The sequence below is a fragment of the Castor canadensis genome, chromosome 15 (assembly GCF_047511655.1).
Source record: "Castor canadensis chromosome 15, mCasCan1.hap1v2, whole genome shotgun sequence".
NCBI lineage: Eukaryota > Metazoa > Chordata > Mammalia > Rodentia > Castoridae > Castor > Castor canadensis.
In genome coordinates this window covers 12836881-12858259 of record NC_133400.1, presented here as the reverse complement: position 1 = coordinate 12858259, position 21379 = coordinate 12836881, and the positions used below count along the sequence as shown (strand labels likewise).

General features: G+C 44.4%; 1 protein-coding gene across 7 annotated transcripts in view; it reads left to right on the top strand.

The window, feature by feature from the left end:
• Positions 1 to 21379, top strand: part of St3gal2 (ST3 beta-galactoside alpha-2,3-sialyltransferase 2) — a 50604-nt gene that overhangs the window by 17552 nt on the left and 11673 nt on the right. For 3 of the 7 annotated variants that reach the window (XM_020161638.2, XM_074055686.1, XM_074055687.1), the window contains one exon: positions 19400 to 20748. In XM_020161638.2, the coding sequence (XP_020017227.1) occupies positions 20410 to 20748 (339 nt within the window). In that variant the 5' untranslated portion in view covers positions 19400 to 20409. Of the gene's footprint in view, positions 1 to 14294; positions 16419 to 17670; positions 18053 to 19399; positions 20749 to 21379 lie in introns of those variants that run through there. The other 4 variants (XM_074055683.1, XM_074055685.1, XM_074055684.1 and 1 more) reach the window with 3 other exon arrangements.

The following is a 21379-nucleotide window of genomic DNA, read 5'->3' as shown; positions in this document are numbered from 1 at the left end:
GGACCCTGAAGTAGCAGTAACTGTTGCTTCTTCTTCCTCCTTCTTTCTTATTCCTTCCTTCTTTCTTCTTCTCAGTACTGGGGTTTGAACTCAGGGCTTCACACTTTCTAGGTAGGTGCTTTAACACTTGAGCCATTCTACCAGCCTACCCTGAAGTTTCTTGATGGCTCTTCATTGAACATCTGTAATTGGGCCAGATAATAGTGGAACACACCTATAATCTCAGTACTTGGGAGGCTGAGGCAGGAGGATCATCAGTTTGAGGCCAGCCTGGATTATATAGCAAGTCCCTGTCTCAAAAAACAACAACAACAAAAACACAGCCCCATCCCCCAAAAAACCCAAACAGAGAGTGAGAGAGAGAGAGAGAGAGAGATGGCCATTCTGCCTAGAAATTTAATTGGGAGTGTAGGTCAATGGTAGAGTACTTTCTTAGCATGCACAAGGCTCTAGGGTTCAATTCCCAGCACTAGAAAAAAAAAAAAAAGTTAAACATCTATGGTATGACTGCGATCATAGTCATCAAGTGATAAATAGCCAAAGCACCTGGCACTTTGAACTATATCCTTATTTTATTTTTGTAGTACTGGGTATTGAACCTAGGGCCTTATGCTTTACCACTTAGCCATGCCCCTGGTCCTTTTGTTTGTATTTTGTTTTTGAGACAAGGTCTTGCCATGTTGTCTGGACTGGCATCAAATTTAAGATTCTTCTGCCTCTGCCTCCTGAGTGCTGGGATTATAGGGATATACCACCACAGCTCACTTGAACGCTGTCTTTAAAGGAAATCAGAGAGGATTGGAACATAGCTTAAGTGGTAGAGCAACTGCCTAGCAAGTGTAAGGCCCTGAGTTCAAACCCAAGTCTCACACAAAAAAAAAAAAAAAAAAAAAAGGTTTTTGGCAACAGAGCAACAGCCTCAAAAAAAATCAGAATATCTGCACTCTAGGCCCTTCACCCTGGGTGGGGACTGTGGTCAAATCCTATTACCCCTTGGAGGCAGTCAAGAGAGTTGGGAGATGAAGCAGACTCCTGGTTTCCCCTGGGCTACCATTTATCCATCCCACTCTCTGCTTCCAAAGGATCTTACATTTCTCTTCATTTCTCCTATCTTTAGGGTCTTCATGTGTCTCCTGCCTCTTCTTATATCTGAGACTTTCAGCCCCAAGGAGAAACCCTCTGTCTTCCCTAGAATTTTGCTGCTGACTTATAGCTAGAGAGTCACAGGCCTGAGCTGTGTGAGATGGTCCTCAGGAGGCTGTGTAGAACCACCTCAGGCCTCTGTTCCATGTGGTATGATGAAATAGAAGCTGGGGAAGAGGTGACAGGCTCCATGACCCGTAAGTTCTGATATAGGATGGACACAGCAGCCTCTCAGCTTGCCATTCAAGGTAGAACTGGCTCTGAGACCTCAGTCTTCCTAGAAGCTGGTGCCTGCCACTGGGGAGGGGAAGCATCAGTACCTGTGATTGGCCAGGAAGGAAGCTCTGGAGCAAGACCAGTAGGGAGTCTGGGGTGGAGTGTGGGTGCTGATGGACCAGAGCTGGGGCAGTGCCGGAGGGGCTTTTGCCTTGGGATGCTATCAAGGTTAGAATGCTATTTCCAGGGGTTCCCCAGGCAGAACTGTGGCCTCAGCCTGCCCAGCCCAAGATGACAGCTACTGAGCCAAGAATTTTTTGCCTCTAATTTATATAGAACTCCTTTGAGAAGGGTAATTTTCCCTTTTACAAATGAGGATACAGATCAGAGCGGGTAAGTGGTTAATAACTGACAAGTGGTGAGCCAGAATATGAATCCAAGTTTTTATAAAAGTATTTCCCTCATTTTGGGAGGCTGTGAGGGTTCTTTTTTTGTGGGGGGAGGTGCTGGGAATCAAACCCAGGACCTTGAGCATGCTAGGCAAGTGCTCTATCACTGAGGTGTACTGCCATTCCAGCTTTGAGACTTCAAGCCATATGAAAGCCCTACCTAGGATGGTCTACAGCCAGTTGCCTACAGTTCTTAGGGGAGTGATAAAAGAGTTTGGTCTTAGCAACCCTGATGTATGTCTGCTGACAGAAACTTAAGAGCAGAGTACTCCAGTTTGTCCCACTGTCCAAGAAGCCTCTACAGTTTTTACACACACACATGCCTCTTTTCCAGTGTCTCAGATTTGCTAAATTGGTTTGTACCTGAGCCCTCAGGATTTTTGGTGGTCTAAGAGAAGTTAAAGAAAGCTCTCACTTCTAGATGTCAGGAACAGAAGAGTGGGGCAGAATATAATTATCACTTCTATTTGCTTACTTATATAATTTATAAAAATGGTTCAAAGCATTTTTCCATAGCCAGTATTTCTTCTAATTCTTAGAGCACTGAGGTTATGTGCAGAGATGATAGTCCAGTTGGGCAAACATTTATTGATGCCACTATACGTAGAACAGTGCTAGGTCCTATAGTAGGACAGAGATGATAAATTAAATAATATGGTCTTTATAGCCTTACAATTTTTATTTCAAGTGAGGAAGATGGACACATACAAGTGTTTAGTTTCAATATAGGACTTTAATAAATGTGGACCACATTTTACTTGTGATCCAAATTAGGTCATAATCTCAAGAGAACAGATGTGAGAGATGAGACTGGTTTGGGGATTTCTGAATGCTGTTTATGTTAAGGAGCCTGACCTTGTTCCCATCAATAAGGGTACCCTATCTCATGTATTTGAGTGCAAGAAGATGAGTTAAGTCTGAAATACATAGCCATGCTAAGGAAGCAGTTGAGAATGCAGGCTCTTAGATTTGAAAGGAGATGCTGCATAGTACAATGGCAAAAGAGCAAAAAGGGCTGAGAGCAGAACTTTCAGAATACCTCAGAGAATCAAGAAAGTAAGATTACAGTGACTTGGAGGTCAAAGTGATGGTCCACGGTGACAAACAGGGACAATCCAAGAGGAAGAGGTAGGATTGTCCTCTTGTCCTTTTTTTTTTTTTTTTTTTGACTCTGTGGGGTTTGAACTCAGGGCTTCACACCTGCTAAGCAGGAACTCGATTGTTTAAACATGCCTTTAGTCCTTTTTGTTTGTTTCTTGAGAGAGGCTCTCCCTCTGTAACCCTGTCTCGTCTTGAACTCATAGTCCTCCTGTTGTAGCCTCCCAAATGCTGGGATTACAGGCCACCACACCTGCCTCCAGTGCCCTTCCAGTACACATTGAAATGTCAAACTGGGTCTGTTGCAGGCAGGCAGAGGACTTGAAGGGAGCCAGATGGGCCTTTCATCAAGGTTGTCCATCTGGCCAATATGTATTTTTCACTAGCCAGGTGAAAGATTGAAATGATCAGGTGCTATGGAAGTTGCCTTGGCAGTGAAGCCCTGCTCAGCTCGCATCTGAAAGATCCCATTGTCATGGTTGCATACTCTGTCCCATCCCACTGCGGACTAGAATGAAGGTGAGAAAGAGCAGTGTTAATTGGGACTTTTGATCAGCTTACTCGAGGGAATCTCATTCTGCTTCCTTCAGTGTGCTGGCTGGAGTTCTATCAGTCTTGTTAGAGATGGTTTGATACCCTTTCCCAAGGGACAGTATTGGCAGGGATCCCCAGTTCCCTGGTATTAATAGTTTAATCCAATTCAGCCCATCAAGATGGCACTATAAATTTATACTCTAAACACACAGCAGTCACACTTAAAGGATAATATTCTAAAAACAATCATGTTCCCCCTCTCCAGTCTCCAGTGGATAAGCCACACAATGGATAAACATTCCGCTGGACGAGAACTGGAGCAGGCACACAAAGAAGAAAGCCAGGGTGAAGCCACAGACCTGCTGGTCTCTAGTGTGGAAGCAGAAATTTGGGGTCACAGTGATAAAGTGCTCCATGTGAAGCTTGGAATTAGAGCCAGCAAACTGCTAGAACCCGAGGGCTGGGAAAGCAAGCTGATAAAAGTCGCTACAACTGTTCTTTTGGGTTGTGGTTTATTTTAAGGAGGCTTGCCTAGGAAGACATAATCTTACATCCTGGACCTAAGCTGAACTGCTGCTTTAAGATCTGACTGTAGAGATGTGAAAACTCCTAGACAGAGAGGGAAAAGTAAAATATAAGAGACAGTGGGCTAGAGGTAGAGCCCATGTGGTTGAGCACCTGCCTAGCAAGAGCAAAGCCTTGAGTTCAAGCCCCAGTTCTGCCAAAAAAGAATACACACACACACACACACACACACATACACACACACACACACATATGAAGTTCTAAGCTCCAGGCTCAACTCCAGGGGTTCCACATGTCAGGTCCAGCCACTTGCCCCTGTATGCCAAATAAAGAGACAAGTAAGGGTGAATGGTAGAAAAAGGAGGTTTATTATTTGGCATGGGTGTGATATAGGAAGAAGCAAAGCAAGCATTTCAACCCATCATTGGGGCTTTAGATTTAAATAGAGAAAGAGTTTTGAGTAAAGGACATAATTATTATACAGTCCGGGTCAAAATATGGCCTTTTTGATCATTATTGAAAGGTTTCCAAGTTGTTATTGGTGTCATCACTTGAGGGGAGTAATGTGGTCAGGATAAGCGAGTCATTGTTGCTTCATGGTGGTCTGTCCAGTGGAGGCTCTGCAGTTCCTTTCTTTGGGGGCAGTTTCTTCCGTACTTTGTCCTGTCACTGACTCCTTATGAAGATGTTGTCAATCAGTCTGTCCTTCCCACATTTCAAAGTGGCTGCCAGGTGAATGGCTCAGAGCAAAGACAGATGTAAAATGGAGACAGAGATGCCATGTTTCTCTCTTGCTTTTAGTTAATTCAGGGGCCCCAGTAAAGAGTCAGTGCTTTTGAGCAAAAGCATTTTCTAAGTACCTGTTATAATAAGTTAGGGTGAACTTACATACACATTCTGAGTTAGTGGGAGAAAACTAATGTGAAAAAAGAAAAATAAATAGAAAAAAAAAAAAAAAGAACCAATAAAATCAAAGAAAAATTTGTCCCAGAAGAAAATAGAGTAACTGGAAAATGTCTTCAGTATAAAAACGTTTGGGACCCTCAAAGAGATAAGGATACATTAAATCCATGAACGAAAGAAAGGAAAGTTAAGAAGGGAGAAAGAACATGTGAATATGAAAAAGTACTTTATTAAAAATTCTAGGGCTGGGCATGCCTGTAATCCTAACTTGGGAAGATGAGACCAGCCTGGGCAAATAGTTAACTAAACCCCCATCTCCAAAATAAACAGAACAAAAATGGACTGGAAGAGTGGCTCAAGTGGTAGAATGTCTGCTTTGCAAGCATGAAACCCTGAGTTCAAACCCCAGCCCCACCAAAAAAAATCTAGGAAAGGCCAGGCATGGTGACATGTGCCTGACATCTCAGCTGCTTGGGAGGTTGAGGAAAGAGAGGCCTGAGTTCAATCCAGTCTGGGCAACATAGGCAAACACAGCAAGACCCTATCTCAAAAAAAAAAAAAATTCTAGAAATGAAAAATAGTGTTATTAGAATTTGAAACAATAGAAATGCTAGCCTGGTCACAGACAACTCATGGAACTGGGAGATAATACTGAGGAATTCATCTAGAATACAGCACACACAGAGGACAGATAGACACCCTTTACAAATGTGTTTAGTAGGAATTCCAGATATGAATAAAAACACTTGAGGACTGGAGGTGTGGCTCAACAGAAGAGCACCTGCTTTGCAAGTATGAAGCCTCAAGTTCAAATTCCAGTCCCACCAAAAATGAGTGTGTGTGTCTCTCTCTCTCTCTCTCTCTCTCTCTCTCTCTCTCTCTCTCACACACACACACACACATACACACACACACACATATTTAAATTTGAAGGGATAATGGTTAAGAATTCTGGATTTGAAAAAATAGTATGAATTTCAGGAATGGGGGTGGGGGGATAAAGGAGAATGATGGAGAGGGTGAATTCAACTATGATATATTGTAAGAACTTTTGTAAATGTACAGCCAGGGCAACAGTAAATAAATAAATAAGTAAATAAAAGAAAAAGCAGTATGAATATGTATCTAACAGTAAATAATATGCCATTTGACATAGTAAAGAAAAAATGTTAAAAACTATGAGAGGCAGCTGGGCATGTCTTATGTGGAAATTACTTGTCAACCTAGAGTTCCATATCCAGCTATCATTCAAGATTAAGATGAGATAAAAGTTTTTCTGGACATCCTAAGACAGTTTTGTCACCATCAAACCCTTGCTAAATAGTTTACTAAAGGTGCATGTTAGTAAGAAGTAAACCTGTGGGGGAAGCAAGAGGTGCTGGTGCCAACAGAGAGTACAGAAATTAACACATTGAGCCATGCACTATGGCACACCTCCGTAGTCCCAGCTACTTGGAGGCTGAGGTAGGAGTATTGCTTGAAGTTAGGAGTTTTTGGTGTTTTTTTGGTGTGACTGGGGTTTGAACTCAGGGCTTCACGCTTGCTAGATAAGCACTCTACCACTTGAACCACTCTGTCAACCCAAACTTAGGAGTTTGAGAGCAGCCTGGGCAACACAGTGAGACATTGTCTCTCAAAAAAAGAAACAAAAGGGCTGGGCCATAGCTGAAGTGGATTTGAACTCAGAGCCTCACACTTGCTAGGCAGGTGCTCTACCATGTGAACCATGCCCACGGCCCCATAGCTGAAGTGGTGGAGTATTTGCCTAGCATACATGAGATCCTAAATTCAATCCCCAGTACTGAAAAAAAAAATTGATATTTTGTGATGGTAATTTTTTTTTTTTTTTGTGGTACTGGGGCTTGAACTCAGGGCCTTCACCTTGAGCCACTCCGCCAGCCCTTTTTTTGATGGATATTTTCAAGATGGGTTCTCTTGAACTATTTGCCTGGGCTTTCAAATCATGATCATCCTGATTTCTGCCTCCTGAGTAGCTAGGATTTGAGGCATGTGCCACCGTTGCCTGACTGTGTTGGTAAAGTTAACTATTGATGGCATATCAGGATACTTTCTTAAGTATCAGGCTAACCCACAGTGGCTTGAACTATAACGAGTATTGGGGCTCAGTGGTAGAAAGCCTATTTAGCATGCACTAGGCTCTTGGTTCAGTCTCCAACAAAATACACACACAAACACACACAGAGTTGACTTAGCTAATAATGAGAAATGGAGGTAGGGGTAGTTCTAGTATGGATATGACAAATCCTGGATCTTTCTCCTCTGCCATCTTCAGGACGTAAGATGTTCCTCCTTGTAGTTGTAAGATGGCTGCTATAGATGCAGACATTGTCTCATCACCCTTTAATATCTCAAGCAGGAATGCAAGAAGATGCTAGGAGAAAGGAAGCTTTCTTTTCATGTGCCTCTTTTTGGGGAGGAAGAGTTTTTCTAAGGCAGCTCTACTAAGTATCTTCTTAGTTCCTTAGTCTAAGGTGATCCATCCTTAGAATATTTCATGCTAAAAAGGAACAGGTTGGTTGTAGTTAGCTTGACCAGTCTTGCCGCATCTCCTGGGAGTAGATCTTTAGCTGCCTGAACAAGTCAGGATTCTGTTGTCAGGAAAAGAAGAGAGTGACTGGAGAGTGACTGCTGATAGGCAACCAACAGTGTCTGCCACAGATGACAAAACACACAGCAAAAAATCATTATCTCTTTGGGTATTTATTTATTTAGATTTTTTTTTGAGATAGTCTCACTGTATAGTCCAGGCTGGCCTGGAACTTATGATCATCCTACCGCAACCTCCTGAGTGCTGGGATTACAGCTGTGTACCACCACACCCAGCTGTTGGGTTTTTAACTTAAAAAAAAAGAAAACTAGTCGTCTTTGCACCTTTTGCAGAGCTTCCAACAGCGCTAGGTTGAGGCAGAGCATCCAGAGGTTCATAACCTCTGTGGTTCATCGGAGCCACTACAAGGAAGACCTGGGAAGAATATTCCATTTTCAGTAGAAAACAAATGGTGATTACTGGATATGATGGCCTTGTATTTTGGAATTGGATTTGCTGTGCCATTCTTTATAGTAAGACACCACTGCTTAGGAAATAAGAGTGTTTTAATTCACCCATTCAACAGCTATGAAGAATGTTTCAGGAGGGGCAGTATCTTTGGAAAAGTGGATTGAACTCAGCACACTAGATATGTTTGTAAATAAACTCATGACATGAAAAAAAAGGAAAACTAGAATTGTTAAGTACATTATCAAGAAAGATTAGAAGTACTGAGCACTGGTGGCTCATGCTTGTAATCCTAGCTACTTGTCAGGATGAGATCAGAAAGTTCACAGTTTGAGGCCAACCCAGGCAAATAGTTCATGAGAACTCCACTCCCCATCTCCAAAATATCCAGAGCAAAATGGACTGGAGGTGTGGCTCAAGTAGAGTACCTGCTTTGCAAGCATGAAGCCCTGAGTTCAAACCCTGGTCCCACCAAAAAAAAACCAAACAAACATGAGTGTCATTGTTAAATCACACCAAGTTTCTGTCTTTTTCAAGAAAATGACATTATTGAAAAACTAGACTTCATCAGGAAAATGTATATATATGCAATTTAAGGTAATCACTAAAAGAACATTTCTAAACCAGGAGGAAAGTGGTGGAGATGGGGATAATGTGTCAATTCACTGAAAGAAGAAAAAAATAGTAGAGAAAACACAAAGGTAATACATGCATAAATACCTAAGTGTAATGGATTAAGCTCATGTATTAAAAACAAACAGGGCCAGGTGTGCTGGGGCACACTTGTAATCCCAGCATTAGGGAGGCTGAGGCCAGAGAATTAAAAGAGTTTTGAGTCCAGTCTGGGCTACATAAGGAGATCCTGTCTCAAAAAACAAATAAGGGCTGTCAATAGTGGCTCAAGTGGTAGAGCACCTGCCTAGTAAGCATGATACCCTGAGTTCAAATCCCAGTACCAACAAAAAAAAGAGAAAAAGGAAAACCCAAGACTATCAGATTAGATAAAAAGTGGTCTGGTGCTTAGAGAAAGCTGTCAGCAAGAAACAATCACAGGAGCCACATAGGTTTTCACACTTGTAACCATTCTATTCCTTGCCACATCTTTCTTCCCTCTCCTCAACTTTTCCTATCTAGTCTGCCTGTCCAGCTATTGCAATAACTTTGTTCGTCTAGACTTACCTTCCTGCATCAGTGTACATATGTATGGCAAATTACTGCCTCTCTCCCAAACCACTTGGGGCTCCCTCCTGAGGAAGTAGACCTGAGACTAGCAGGTGACTCATCTAAAGAAACTATATCCCAGTTCTCTCCAACCCTGCCCCCTCCCTATGCCTCTGGGCCCAGCATTCCTCCCTTAAGAGTATTTCTTCTTTTGTCAATTATTTGAGACAGAGCCTTGCTATGTAGCCCAGGAAGGCCTCAAACTCAGGTCCTCTTGCCTCAACCTCCCAAGTGCTGGCATTACAGGCTTGAACCACCACATCCCACTAAAGGCCATTTTTTTTTTGGTGGTACTGGGGTTTGAACTCAGGGCCTCACGTTTCCTAGATAGGCACTCTACCACGTGAGCCACTCCGCCAGCCCTAAGGAACATTACTTAGGGGCATGGCATTGGTCCTCTTGCAGTGAAGACCGATCATTTCTCTAGGAGTTAACAGAAGGTTAGCCAGACTTCTGACCTTAGGTTTGAAGACATGTTGGCTCTTGCCTTCTGGTTTTCTGGCTGCTAACTCTGGGCAGGATTAGTAGTACCAGAGCTGAGTGTTAGGAGTCAAGGCTAGGTGTCTCGTAAGAAGGCAAGGGCTGCCCAGGGAGTTGGAACACAGACTGGGTCACTAGGCTGGCAAGGAGTCTGTGATGCCACACACTGATGCCAGGATGTTGCAACCTGGTGATTTCAGATAAGTAAGTATGCGGAGATGAAGCAACCAGTTCTCAGACATGGCAGGGCATGACTTACTGGGTTTGAGTTATAGGGACAGGCATTTGTTTTTTCCCTCAAGATCATGACTGAGCCCCCAGGGCACCTTCTGCAGGGTTGGTAGTCTCTTCACCCTGGCAGGGAGTTTACTGGGGTGCTAGGTTGGCAAGCATCTGGGGATCAGGGAGCCTTTTGGTGGTATACCTCAGTTGGTAGGAAAAGCCTGTTTGAAAGGCACTGATGTTAGAATTTGCACTTCCATCAGACTGACCTTGTTCAGATAGTACTGGGAGAATACTAAATAAAAAGCTATCCCCCAAACTGCCAGGAGACTCATAAAGCATCATACCATTTGAGTAATAGTGTGTGGTTTGCTGTCTTTAGAATGAGGCTCTGGGACACCCGCAGGTTGTGTGTAAGTGGTGGAAAGAGATGCTTTGTCAGTCTTGGGCTTAGCTTTTTTCCTTCTCATCCTTCCTAGAGTAAGCAGTTCCCATCCCCCCAACCTCAGTGCCTTATTTTGACATTTCTTTTCTCTGCCTGCCAAAAAGGTTGTGTTCAACTGTGCTGATCTGAGGCTGTGCTATCCTGTGCTTTATTAGGTAAATTCGATGGCTGGTCTCCTGAGATCTGACAAGGAATGGCTCTAAAGCCACTGCAGCCTCCAAAACAGTCCCTGCTGTTCTCCTTTCCTGCCATCCCTTGCTCCTTAATCCATTGCTCTGGTTTTTCCTTCCCTTTACCTGCGTGTTGGCAGGACCTCAAGGTCCCAGCTGCCCCAGACCTCCACCCTGGCTTTCACTTCCTCTGTTCAGCTTCAGCAGCATGTAATGATCAGCCCTTCAGGGGATGATTATTGTTATGTAGTCTCCCCAAATTTGTGATCACAAACTTTTAAAAGACCATAGCATTGGACTGGGGATGTAGTTCAGTGGATAGAGTGCTTGCCTAGCATACATGAGGCCCTAGGTTCAATCCCAGCACTGCAATCAATCAATAAATAATAAATAAATATGAGAAATAGAGAAGGGAAAAATTTTTTTCCTCTCTCCTCTCTTTCTCTCTTGGAGGGTCTCACTCTGTTACCCAGGCTGTCTTCAAACTCCTAAGCTCAAGCAATCCTCCTATCTCAGCCTCTGAGTGGCTGGGACTACAGTTGTGTACACCATGCCCAGGTTGGAAAGGATATATATATTGAAAGAAGAAAAAGAATGGTGGCATTGCCACCTACTAAATTTGTCTGGCCACTACTCTTCTCTCTTAGGAAATTATTTCGCATCTGATCTCTTCAACCCCAACAATAAAGAGACCCTTCTGGTTATCCTGGCCCCTCTGCTCTGCTTTGTCTTTTGTTCCTCAGGTAGTCCCTCTCCACGTAGGCTTTCAATCCCAACCCCTCTTACTACTCAGGGACTTAGCTCCTCACTTGGCTTTCTTACACCCTCTCTAATTCATGCCCATCAGTATACACACGTTCTGTAGCATATCCCAGCTTAACCCCTGGTCCACTATTTTTCTTTATTCTTTTCTCCTCCACCAGCTGCTTTTTTTTTTTTTTTTTTTTTTTGGTATTAGGACTTAAACTCAAGGCCTATACCTTGAGCTACTCCACCAGCCCTATTTTTGTGAAGGTTTTTTTTCGAGATAGGGCCTTGTGATCTATTTCCCCGGGCTTGCTTTGAATTGCAGTCCTCCTGATCTCTGCCTCTTGAGTTGCTAGAATTACAGGTGTGAGCCATCAGCACCTGGCTTTTCTCTCTTTTTTAAAATAGCACCTTTTTTGGGATAATCTACATACCATATAGTTTACCCATTTGAAGTATACAAATCAGTGCTTTTTAAATCTATTCACATAATTGTGCAACCATCACCACAAACAAGTGGAGGATATTTCATCATCCCAAAAGGAAGCTCTAACCACTAGCAGTCACTCCCAATTCTACCCCAGCCTCCAGCCCCTTGCAACCAGAAATCTACTCTGTGTCTCTATGGATTTGCCTACTCAGAACATTTCATATAAATCATGTAATATGGGGGCCTTTTCTGACTGCTTTCACTCAGCACCGTATTTTCAAGGTTCATCCATGATATAGGATGTGTCGAACTTCATTCCCTTTTATGGCTGAATAATATTCCATCATATGGATACATAATATTTTGTTATTCTTTTATCAGTTGATGGAACTTTGAGTTGTTTCCGCTCTGGAGCTGTTATGAATGATGCTGCTGTAAATAATTGGTGTACAAGTTTTTATGTAGACATAGCTTTCACTTCTTGTGGTTATATTCTTAGGAGAATTACTGAGTCATATGATAACTCTGTGTTTAACATTTTGAGGCACTGCCAGGCTGTTTTCCAGAGCATCTGTGCCATTTGAACATTTCTTTCCATTTTTCTTTCTTTCTTTTTTCTTTTCTTTTTTTTTGTAGTACTGGGGTTTGAACTCGAGGGCCTGCATCTTGAGCCACTTCAGCCCTTTTTTGTGATGGGTTTTTTCGAGATAGGGTCTCTTGAACTGTGTGCCCAGGCTGGCATCAAACCCCGATCCTTCTGATTTCTGCCTCCTGAGTAGCTAGGATTACAGGTGTGAGCCACCAGCACCCAGCTCCATTTGAACATTTCTACTACTTAAAATTTTTCCACATCCTCTCTAGCACTTGTTATTATTTATTTATTTTGCTGTACTGGGGTTTGAATTCAGGGCCTTCATCTTGAGCCACGAAAGGTTTTTTTTTTTGTTTTTTGTATTTTGTTTTTTTTTTGTGGTATTGGGGTTTGAATTCAGGGGCTTCATGCTTGCTAGGCAGGCACTCTACCACCTGAGCCACTCTGCCAGCCCAAGGGTTTTTTCAAGATAGGGTCTTATGCCCAACTAGCACTTGTTATTGTCTTTTTTATTACAGCCATCCTGGGAAGTGTTTGATTGTGGTTTTGATTTGCATTTCCCTGTGGACTAATTCTTTTCACGTACTTATTGGCCATTTCACATTCATCCAACTTCTGCATCAGCCATTGTGAAGGTTGTCACTAGGCTCCAGCAGGGGCTGCCTTCTCTCATGTCAGGCCCTCCCTAGATCATTTTTCTTCCAGTTTTGTAGTTTTAAAAATCACCTGTTAGCTGGGTGCTGGTAGCTCACACCTGTAATCCTAGCTACTCAGGAGGCAGAGGTCAGGAGGATCTTGGTTTGAAACTAACCCGGGCAAATAGTTTGGAAGACCTAGCTTGAAAAAAATCAATCACAAAATGGGCTGGTGGAGTGGTTCAAGGTGTAGGCCCTGAGTTCAAACTCTAGTACTGCCAAAAAAATAAAATCAAAATCAACTGTTCTCTAAACTCTCAACTACGTCACCCCAACTCTGACTTCCCCCATGAGCTTCAGGTGTGTTTCCAGCTTCTATTGCTATTTGCACACAGGTGTCTAAAATTTAACTTATCACAAATAGAATTCTTGTTTTTTTCCAATTCAAACCATTAATTTCCTGTCTTTTCTCCATCACTGAATGGCACTCCCATCCACCAGTTTCTAGGCCATAGCTTCTGGTTCTCTTTGGTCCCCTCACCTCCCAAATCCCTCCATCATCTGTATCAGTTAAATCCTTTAATACATATCCAGCCCCTTCTTACCACATCTACTGCCTGTGATATTGCCATAACTAGTGTCTGGTCTCCCTGCTAGTCTCACACAGCAGCCAGAGCAGTCCTTTAATAAAACATGTTTTAATTTTTAAAAATTTAGGAGCTGGGGACATAGCTCAGTGGTTGAGCACATGCTCAGCATGCATGAAGCCCTAGGTCTGATTCCCAGCACACACAGAAGTTTTTAAAATTTTATTATGAGATGTATCCATACTCAAAATAGTATATATTATATGGGTACTCTTAAAAAACATAAAAATTATTTTTGTACTCACCACCCACATTAAAAGGTAATACATTGCTCATGCCTGTAATTACAACTACTCAGGAAGCAAAGATAGGGAGGATCACTGTTCTAGGCCAAAAGTTAGACACCTCCTCCCCCGCCCCATCTCAATAAAAAGCTGGGCATTTGGGCTGGTAGAGTGACTCAAGTGGTACAGTGCCTGCCTAGCAAGTTGAGGCCCTAAGTTCAAACCCCAGTACCACCAAAAACAAACAAACACAAAGCTGGGCATTGTGGTACATGTCTGTGGTCCCAGCTATGCCAGAGGCATAGGTAGGACAATTTCAGACTGAGGCTGGCTCTGGACAAAAACTAGACCCCTATCCAAAAAAATAACTAAAGCAAGAAAGGGTTGGGGAGCAAGGCTCATGTAGTAGGGCACCTGCCTAACAAGCTTGAAGCCCTGAATTCAAACCCCCACACTGCCAAAATAATAATAATAATAATAATAATAGTACATTATTCAGTGCTCCTGAAGCCTCTGGGGTTCCTTCCTTGATTCTGTCTATCTTCCTTCTCCACAGAGATTTCCTGAATTTTGTTTTGCTTCATGGAATTACTGCTTTATTTGGTTATCTATATATTGAGTTATAAACACCTTACTTAGCTTTGCATATTTTTGAACTTTTCACTGATTCATGATATGGGAAATTATTACTTACTCTTTTTGCTTAGCATAACAGTGTTTTAGTCATATTCATCATTGTTGATGTCTGAGACTAGAGTTCATTTTTTTTCCACATGGCAGGAATATCCCCAGTTTATCTGATGGACGTTTAGGTTGTTTGCAGTTTTCAACTATTACACAGTACAACTGAGTACATTCTTATACATGTCTCTTGGTACACATGTTCTCATGTACCTGATGGTAGTAGAAATACTAGAGAAATACACACCAACAGGAATGCCTAAAATTAAAAAGGGTGAACATAACAAGGACATGGAAATAATGGAATTCCTTTTTTTTTTTTTTCCTTTTTGGTGGTACTTGGGTTTGAAGTCAGGCTCTCACACATGCCAGGCAAATGCAATGCCACTTGAGCCCATGGGACTCTCATTCTTTCTGGTGGGAATCTAAACGCTATGGTCACTGTGGCAAACTATTTGATGATTTTTAGTAAAGTTAAACATATGCCTACTCTATGACCTAGCAATTCTACTCCCAGATATTTACTGAAGAGAAATGAGAGAATGTGTCCACAAAAAGGTTTGTACAAAGAAATTCGTGACAGTTTTAATAACAACCAAGAACTAGAAACAGCTCAATATCCAAACATGGAAAAGAACAAACTACTGATGCACACACGAAGAAATCTCTAAAACATTATGCTGCGCAAAAAGAGTCAGGCACACATGCATGCATGTGAAGTTCAAGAGCAGGTGCATCTTATCTCTAATGAAGAAGTCAGAAGAGTTGGTGGAGCCATGACTATTGACTGGCAAGGAGTAAAGGGAACTTCTGGGGTGGTGGAAATGTTCTGTACTCTAAACTGGGTGGTCACACTAATAAGCACATAGGTAAACTTCCATCAAGCTTTACATTGAAAGATTTCTGTATTTTAATATGTACCAATTAAACCTTTTCAAAAATAGATTGACCCACATTGGAGCAAGAGTCACCTAAGTGAGATTTGGATGGGGAAATTAAATACTATAGCCAACTCCATTGTTGGGGTTCAGTTTAAGCTTTAAATCTACTTGGTGTGACAAGCAGGCAGAATTCACTGGCTTTGTTGTGAGAAACCATTCCTTTCCACCCAAACCTGAGGGGGAAAGCAATCTCTGAGGATGTGTACATACATGGAATGTCATAAAATAAGCCCAGGACAAAGCCTGGTGCACACTTTGGCATTAGCCCCCACCTGTGCTGCCACCAAAAGAAAGCTGCCGATATTCCTGGGCCAGTCAGCTGATGGAGGAACTCATGTGTTCCTTAAGCAGGCACTTAGGGGCCAGTGCTGGGCCATTGTGGAACAGGACATACCCATTCAGGTCCACATGGAGCTTTCAGTCCAGTGCAAATTCAAAGACACAGGCAAGGTAGGCATAGGTGTCTCATGTCTGTAATTCCAGCTACTCAGGAGGCAGAAATCAAGAGAATTGAGGTTTGAAGCCAGCCCTGGGCAAGTATTTCTCAAGATCCTATCTTGAAGAAACCATCACAAAAAGGGCTGGAGGAGTGGCTCAAGCTGTATGAGTAACTATTTAGCACATGTGAGGCCCTGAGTTCAAAACAACAACAAAAGACAGGAAATTACCAAGCATTGTAAAAGGGAAATTACAAGAAAATGGGAGGAAACAAGAACTGCAAAGAACCTCAGGAGGAAATCAATCTGACCTATTACAAGCATGGTATAGGGCTGGGGATATGACTCGGGTAGAGCAATTGCCTAGCATGTGTGGGGCCCTGGTTTCATCTGCATCAGTGCAAACAAAGAAAGCATGCCTTTAAGGCCAGCAAGGCAGAGCAGATGTCAAAGGGGAAGCCAAGAGGCTTGATTAGGATTTATTAGGAACCTGGTGGGAAGGTTTGAGAAGGAACGCATCACAAACTGGTTTCTACTTTAAAATGGACCCTTGGAGCAAACTGTTTAAAAACCCAAGTATCAAGATTGGAGAGAATGTGGAGTATAAGAATGGAATTTGGTTCAGTGCCTTGGAAGACACTTTGACCTTACTTTAAATGGATGTGAGTATATCCCCACTTTTTTTTTCTTTAAGAGGAATTAAAAACCATCTTTCTCACAGAACACATGGTATGGGTATAAAATGGGAGACTAGAAAGTTTTCACAGTTGTCCTGGAGATTTTGCTTGTTTATATAGTTGTTTTTGAGATAGTTTTGCTATGTGCTTAGGATGGTCTGGAACTTGCTATGTAGCTTAGGATGGCCTCGAACTCAAGATCCTCCTGCCTCAGTCTCCCAAGTGCTAGGATTACAGGCATGTACCGCCACACCCGGCCTCTCCCCCAACTTTTTTTTTTTTTAATATCAGGGTGTGCATGGACTGACTGCGAAAGATTGAGCAGCTCATAAAGTGGAAAGATCTCAGTTAGGCAGTGGGCCACCTGAGGGACATGGAGAGTTCCTAGGTAGAAATGAGATGATTCATGGGCCAGGCATGGCAATACGTGTCTATCAAGCTGGTCAGTAGGAGGAAGTTGGGAGGAACAAGGTTCAAGGCCATTGAGGGCAAAAAGTTAGCAAGAATCCACCTCAACCAGTAAGCTGGGCTTGGGGCACACCTCGTGTTCCCAACTCTGCGGGAAGCATAGGTAGGAGGATCATGGTCTGAGGCTGGCCCCAGGCAAAAATGCAAGACCTTATCTGAAAAACAACTAAAAGCTAAAGGACTGGTTGCATGACTCAAGTGGTAGAGCACCTGCCTAAGGAAGTGAAGGACCCTGAGTTCCAACCCCAGTAGTACTCCCTCCTGTCCCCCCCCAAAAAAAAACAAAAAAGGATGAACAAGTGCCAGCATGGGTTGACCTCTGGTTTTTGGTGCATGTCTGGAGGCTTTTCATGCTTTTTGTCCCTCCCTATGCTTCCATTTGCCCTCCACACAATTTAAACAGCGTAAGCTCCCAGTACCAACCTGGACATGGGGTTCCCAATGCAAGAACTTTTGCCAGTGACCCTACTCCTCTGCTCTTCCCAAGCGCATTGTTGAACTAGGGATATTTCCTCTCCCCAGCAAGGCAGTCTGGTTACTTCAAATGCCCCACATTGATTTAGAATCTCAAGAAGTTAGTGACGTCCCTAACTGAGATGTTTGCTTTGGAAACCTCCCATTGCTGGCTTCTGCCCAGCCTCCGTCTTCAGTGGGGCTGTAGTCCTGCAAGCCAGATCTCCCCAGCTGAGGCTCCTTGATTCCGTCATTTGCCCAGCCTGCAAAGTCATTTCCTCCCAGGGCTACCTTTCTCATGAGTGGTTCTCTTCAGGTCACAGGAAATCAGGAGCAGGACCCAGAGAAACTTTAGATGTTGGGCATGGAAGTGAACAAAGGGAGAAATAGAAGAGACAGTGACCTGCCTGGCTTCCTGTTTACAGACTGTTCATTGAAAGACCTCTTCTAGAGTGTGATCTGCTAGGAGTACAGTAGAACATTTAAAGAAGCACATTTGAGTCAACTCTGCTGGGATCTATGGATTCAAGCCAGGATCCCTGGGTGAAGCTTCATTCTTGTCCCTGCAAAGCCAGCCTCTGTGTCTCTCCTTCCCTCACAACCCTGTGCTCTGAGCAACTCAAGATGCTCATCCAGGCTTTGGAGTCAGACAAACCTGGGCTCAAACCTCACCTCCATTCATGAAGTCACAGCCTGAAGCAAGTATTTCCTTTTTTTTTTTTTTTTTGGTGGTACTGAGGTTTGAACTCAGGACTTCCCACTTGCAAAGCAGGTGCTCTACCACTTGAGCTACACTTCTAGTCCTTCAAGCAGTACTTTCATCTCCGTGAGCATCATTTTCCTGACCCAGAATAATATCTTCCCTATTGGAATGTGCTAGTTTCATTCCCTGATGGCTTTGGGGTTTGACTTGGCCCTAGAAATTTCAGCAACCACAAATAGAGGGGGCAGCAGTGTTTCTTGAACATAAAGCATAAGAGAACTTATCTCCAACTGTTGGCAGAAGCCAGAAGACCCTGCCTGAAAGGGCTAACTAGAGCTTTTAACAAGTAGGGGCAGTGTGGGGGGGAAGGCAGCAAGGCCCAAGGACCAGGTTTGTCCAGATTTGAATTTGAATTCAGGGCTTCATGCTTGCTAAGCAGGCACTTTATCAGTTGAGCCACTCCACCATTTTTTTTTTAAAGACAGGGTCTTTCTATGTGCCCCATGCTGGCCTTGAACTTGAAATCCTCTTGCCTCAGTGTGCTGAGTATGGGATTATAGGCATATGCCATGGCATGGGTGCAAGCTCCTTTCTTTAGGGTCAGTACTCACAACTACACTGCAGGTGTACTCTTCTCCCTATTTTTGTCTGCCAGGATGACATAGGACCCTCTACCAGGGTTCTACCAGGGACCCTGGAGTTCACTTCATTTGCAATGTACAGACCAAGGCAACTGCCCAGAGTGCTTATTGGTGATGGTCCTGAGCCTAGCAACTCCATTTCCTGACAGAGCAGGAGTGATGGTTCATGGTTTACCAAACCAACCAGAAATGCCTCCTCTGTAATCCACACCCAAGTGGGAAAAGGGAAAGTGACAGGCCCAACCCTCCTCCTTGTTGGGTGTGCTTCCCACAGGCATTAAGAGGCCCCTGAGAGCATCATGTGGTGAAGTCAGTATTCACAGTCCCCTGAGATCCTCTCTGGGCTGATTTTTTCTTGTTTCCCCTGAAGCTGCATAAAGCTGGGCTGGGGCTTTCTAAACCAAGTACTTCCAGTAACTTGCTGTATGACTCTGGGGAAATCAATTTACCTTAGTCCTTGTTTACCTTCTGTCTAATAAGTAAAATTCTTGGCTAATCTAGCTCTCTGAGGCCCTGGAGTTATGTAGAGCAATGTTATCTGTGGATGGTTGGAAGGGAGAGCTCTTTCTTTTGTCCACCCTTAAGTGGGCATCTCCTCTACTACTATCTTTGTAGTAGACCCTCTAGGTCTAGGGGCAGGGTTGAGGGGAGAGCCTGTGTGTGATTTATCCTCACATTCTTTTTCTTCTCTGAAATTTCAGGGTCATGCTGCAGCAGCCTGGTGCCTGATAAGTAAGGAAGAACCTGCCAGGGGATTACTGCTAGCACTAGCCAACGGCAGGACAGGCTGGTCTCGGGAGAGTGGGGATGGGCAGAGTATCCGTCAAGCCCAGGCCGGCAACCTCAGAAAAGAGGCCTGGGCCCTGGTGGGGAGCTCCTGACATGCTCTGCTGATCCATTTGACTTGGACACAGCACCCCACTGAACAACACCTGTTCCCAGCCCCAGAGGAGCCCTTAGAAGGAGTAGGTGCTTTGTGACCTCTCTGTGCAACTGCAGCTGGGCTGTGACCACCAGAAGGGACCAGTCCACTGAATGGGAAGCAGTAGGACAGAAGCTAACTAAAGAAGGATCTTGTTTTCTGCAGCAGAGTTTCTCACTGCCCTTGGAGCTTTGTGGTTTTCTTCTCTCAGGGCTGGTACCTGGCTCCTATCCCTTAGAGGGGTTGGGCCAGGAAGGCTACCCACAGAGGGGAGGACTTTGTGGAATGCAAGCCCCTGAAGCCTGCGTGCTCCCTGTTGTAGTCAGAGTTCCAAAGCTTCCCCACTGCAGGGGACGAGGGGCCGCCTCGGTGTCTGCTCATGAGCCACAAGGACCCCTACTGCTCCAGACTGGACCTTCTCAAGCTGCCAAAGAGGAGAGCCCCCAGAGCTGGCAACCAGCAATTACAAGGGACTAGAGGGCTGGGATGGACTGACCTTCTCCTGGCCAGGGTGGCAGGAGAAGCAGAGTCTTTGTGGCCCAGCTAGTGACAGAGAAACCTGATGAAGCCCTAAGCAGGGGCCCAAAGTGGCTCAGGGACAGGGGAGCCGCTCCTGCCAACGTGCTTTCTCCTTTTATTGAGAGAGGACGTGGTGAGGATCCCCTGTTGCAGCACGTGGTCCTATGCCCTTTGCATGTGCTGCCAGAGCACGCAGGCTGCACCGTGGCCAGCTCCTTAGCGGACTGGGAAAGGAGTGGCCACGGTGACTGCTGCCCACCCGCCAGCACCATGAAGTGCTCCCTGCGGGTGTGGTTCCTCTCCGTGGCCTTCCTGCTGGTGTTCATCATGTCCCTGCTCTTCACCTACTCACATCACAGCATGGCCACCTTGCCCTACCTGGACTCGGGGGCCCTGGGCGGGACACATCGGGTGAAGCTGGTACCTGGCTATTCTGGCCTACAGCGCCTTGGCAAGGAGGGGCTTTCAGGCAAGAGCTGTGCCTGCCGCCGCTGCATGAGTGATACTGGCACCTCTGACTGGTTCGACAGTCACTTTGACAGCAACATCTCGCCTGTCTGGACTCGAGAGAACATGGATCTCCCTCCGGATGTCCAGAGGTGGTGGATGGTGAGAGCTGCAGCCCCTTCTGCTTCCCCTTTGCTGCCCCCTCTACAGGGATTGGTTCCCCCTGTTTTGGAGTCACCCTTAGAGCCCCCTCTTGGATTTGGGCTGTCTGTCTTCTGACCCCCAGCGCCTTGACAAAGTGGAAAGCCCATTTGACCAGAGCCATGTACCAGGATCACAAATTATTGAAAGGCAGAGTGAGCTTTGACCTGGAAGGAGAGAGAACTAATATTTGCGATGCTTGTACCAGCCCAACATAGACTAGAAATGCCTGTTGGTTCAGGCAGTGGGAGAAGCGGCCTGAGCGAGAAGGTAGGGAAAAGGGAGAGTCATGCAGTGGGGGCAGGGGTGCCTGTTATGTAGGAGGCATCCACCTTCCACCCTCAGCTAGTGCTGCTATGCCAGGATGGAGCTCATGCTGTTGCTCTTCCAACCTCTTATCAGACCCCAGAAGTCTGGATTTTTAAACTGAATATCCTAATTGGAGGTAATCTTAAATACCTTGAGAACTACTTTTGATTTTTTGCAGTTGCTGAGAAAGATTTTGCTCTGGACTGGGATAAAGCATTGTAAACTGTCCTCAGAGGATAAGAAAAATGAGGAGGAGGTTGGGGGTCTGGGCTACAGATCCACC